The following is a 2810-nucleotide window of genomic DNA, read 5'->3' as shown; positions in this document are numbered from 1 at the left end:
TGCCTACTAAGGCAGAGTCTGTTGTAGTGCTAAAAACCTCCTAATATATGTCAGAACTCAATTTGGCTGTGGAGTGAAATGCCATAGAATAGATAATGGTACAGAGTTCTTCAGTGATCAGGTGAATACTTTGCTTAAGGAGTGCGGGACTGTACACCAAAGTTATTGTGTGTATACACCACAACAAAATGGTGTTGTAGAGAGGAGACATAGGTATATCCTAGACATGGCAAGAGCACTAAGATTTTAAGCCTTTGTACCCTTAAGGTTTTGGGAAGAGTATGTATCCACAGCTGTATACCTGCTCAACAGATTGCCTACTGTGTTGTTGAAAGGTAAGTCACCTTTCCAGAAGTTGTTTAACAGAGCTCCTTCACTACAACATTTCAGAGTATTTGGTAGCCTGTGCTATGCTACCAATGTCAAGAAGGGTGATAAGTTCAGTCCAAGAGCAATTCCAGCAGTCCACCTTGGATATTCCACAACTCAGAAAGGATATTATCTCTATGACTTAGCCTCCAAGGAGTTCTTTGTATGCAGAGACACTGTCTTTCAAGAAGACATCTTTCCCTTCAAGCACACAAACAATGGTCTTTCTCCTATATTCCCTGTGGTGCAATTGGTTGAACTTGATCCTCCTGAGTCTTCTACTGTGTCTTCTCCATTACATCCTCCTTCAAACTTCACTTCTGATGATGCTTCTCAGTATCTTCCATCATCATCTGCCAGGGATCCCTCTCCTCAGCCAGTACAACCTAGAAGATCCTCAAGGGAATCAAGGCCTCCTTTATGGATGGGAGATTATATTGTTCAACAGAAATCCTCCTCTTGCCCATATCCACTGTCCAACTATATGACATACGACCATCTCACCCTGCTTACAGGGCTTCTCTAGCTGCTTATTCAGCAATTATAGAACCCAAGACCTATGCTGAAGCCAGTATTGATCCATTATGGGTGGATGCCATGAAGTCTGAAATTTTAGCTCTTGAGAGCAATAACACTTGGACTGTTGTAGATCTTCCTCCAAACAAAGTTCCTATAGGGTGCACGTGGGTGTTCAAGGTCAAGTACAAGTCCACAGGAGAAATGGAAAGATATAAAGCTAGGCTGGTTGCCAAAGGCTACAGCCAGCAGGAAGGGTTGGACTACACTGAAACATTCTCCCCGGTAGCTAAGATGGTCACAGTCAGGTCTATAGTGGCTCTTGCTGCTGCTTCTCATTGGTCTGTGTTTCAGATGGATGTTCATAATGCATTTTTGCAGGGAGATCTATGTGAAGAAGTCTATATGCACATTCCTGATGGCTTTTCAAGCCAGGGAGAGTATCAGAAGGTGTGCAAGTTAAATAAGTCCTTGTATGGACTTAAACAAGCTCCTAGACAGTGGAACTTAAAGCTGACAGAAGCTTTAACAGATATAGGATTTGTACAGTCACACTATGACTATTCCTTGTTCACACACAAGAAGGGAGCATATTTGGTGATTGTACTTGTTTATGTTGATGATCTTCTTGTGACTGGCAATAATCTAAACTTGATTGAGAAGGCTAGAGAGGACTTGCAGAACAGGTTTAAGATGTAAGACTTAAGGGAATTGAAGTATTTCCTTGGCATAGAATTTTCAAGATGAGAGAAAGGCATCCATATGTGTCAGAGGAAATATGCACTCGAGCTGCTGTCTGAGTCTGGTCTATCAGGAGGAAAACCAGCACTCACTCCACTGGAATTCAATCACAAGCTTACTTCCATAGAGTTTGATAAGTTGTTCAACAAGGAGGACTTGTCTGATGACAGGTTGCTTGAAGACAGAAGTGGCTATCAAAGATTAGTAGGAAGGTTGTTCTATTTGACCATGACTAGACCTGACATAGCATTTATGGTACGGGTTCTGAGTCAGTTCATGTATGCTCCCAAACAGTCACATCTAGGTGCTGCTATGAGAGTTATCAAGTACATTAAGAACAATCCTGGTCTTGGGTTATTTCTACCATCAACTGGCAGTCAAAAGCTGGTTGCCTTCTGTGATTCAGATTGGGGAGCTTGTGTAGAGACAAGAAAGTCAGTTACAGGTTATGCTGTGAAGTTTGGAGATGCCTTAATCTCCTGGAAATCAAAGAAGCAAGGAACAGTTTCACGAAGCTCAGCTGAAGCAGAGTTCAGAAGGGGTTAGTTAGTTAGTTAGTTAACAGTATAAATAGAAGTTAGTTATCCGTACAGTAGCTCCTAAGAATCAGTTAGAACAGTTGTTTTCAATACAGAGAATGAAGCTCTCATTTCTTTTTCACCGACTTTTTTAATTTCTTCTTCTGCTATGGCTGCCTAGCTCAACACAATGCTTATTTTTCAAAGACGGGGTAGAAAGTGACTAATAATGAGTGCTATTTCTACGTTTTACAAGCCAAAATTAGATACACTCGTTTCATTTTTCCACTCCCCAAACGACTACTGGACTTATTCGTTCCATTAATTCAAAACTTCATTTCTTCATACTGTATATATATTTTCAAGAGTCAATTTTTAGGTCTTTTCAACAAATCTAATTGGTATCATTTTCATTAATCTATTTTCAGTAATCTGAAGTTATCTCAACCCCTTCAAAATTCTAATCAAGTATTGGTCAACTGAAATATCAAGTTTGTAGCTTGTCGACATGAATAATTGATACTGCACTTGGTGATTCAAGTTCCAAAAGTGCAGGAGGAGTATGCTAATGCGTGTTAACGTGTCCCTTTTTTTGGTGTCTGCTCGTTGTCTCGTATCTGTATTGGCACCGACCAATTTAGATTTGTATCGCGTAAGACCTATTAA

At 40.4% G+C, this 2810-nt stretch overlaps 1 protein-coding gene across 1 annotated transcript; it reads left to right on the top strand.

Annotated features, from left to right (window-relative positions):
- The first annotated feature begins 1647 nt into the window (after positions 1 to 1647).
- Positions 1648 to 2172, top strand: LOC109212760 (uncharacterized mitochondrial protein AtMg00810-like). The gene has a single exon (XM_019376433.1). It carries the CDS (start codon positions 1648 to 1650, stop codon positions 2170 to 2172), a length of 525 nt encoding a protein of 174 aa, XP_019231978.1.
- Positions 2173 to 2810: the final 638 nt, after the last annotated feature.

The sequence above is a fragment of the Nicotiana attenuata genome, unplaced genomic scaffold (genome assembly GCF_001879085.1).
Source record: "Nicotiana attenuata strain UT unplaced genomic scaffold, NIATTr2, whole genome shotgun sequence".
NCBI classification, from domain to species: domain Eukaryota; kingdom Viridiplantae; phylum Streptophyta; class Magnoliopsida; order Solanales; family Solanaceae; genus Nicotiana; species Nicotiana attenuata.
The sequence above is the reverse complement of the archived record's forward strand: the minus strand, read 5'-3'. Positions and strand labels throughout refer to the sequence as shown.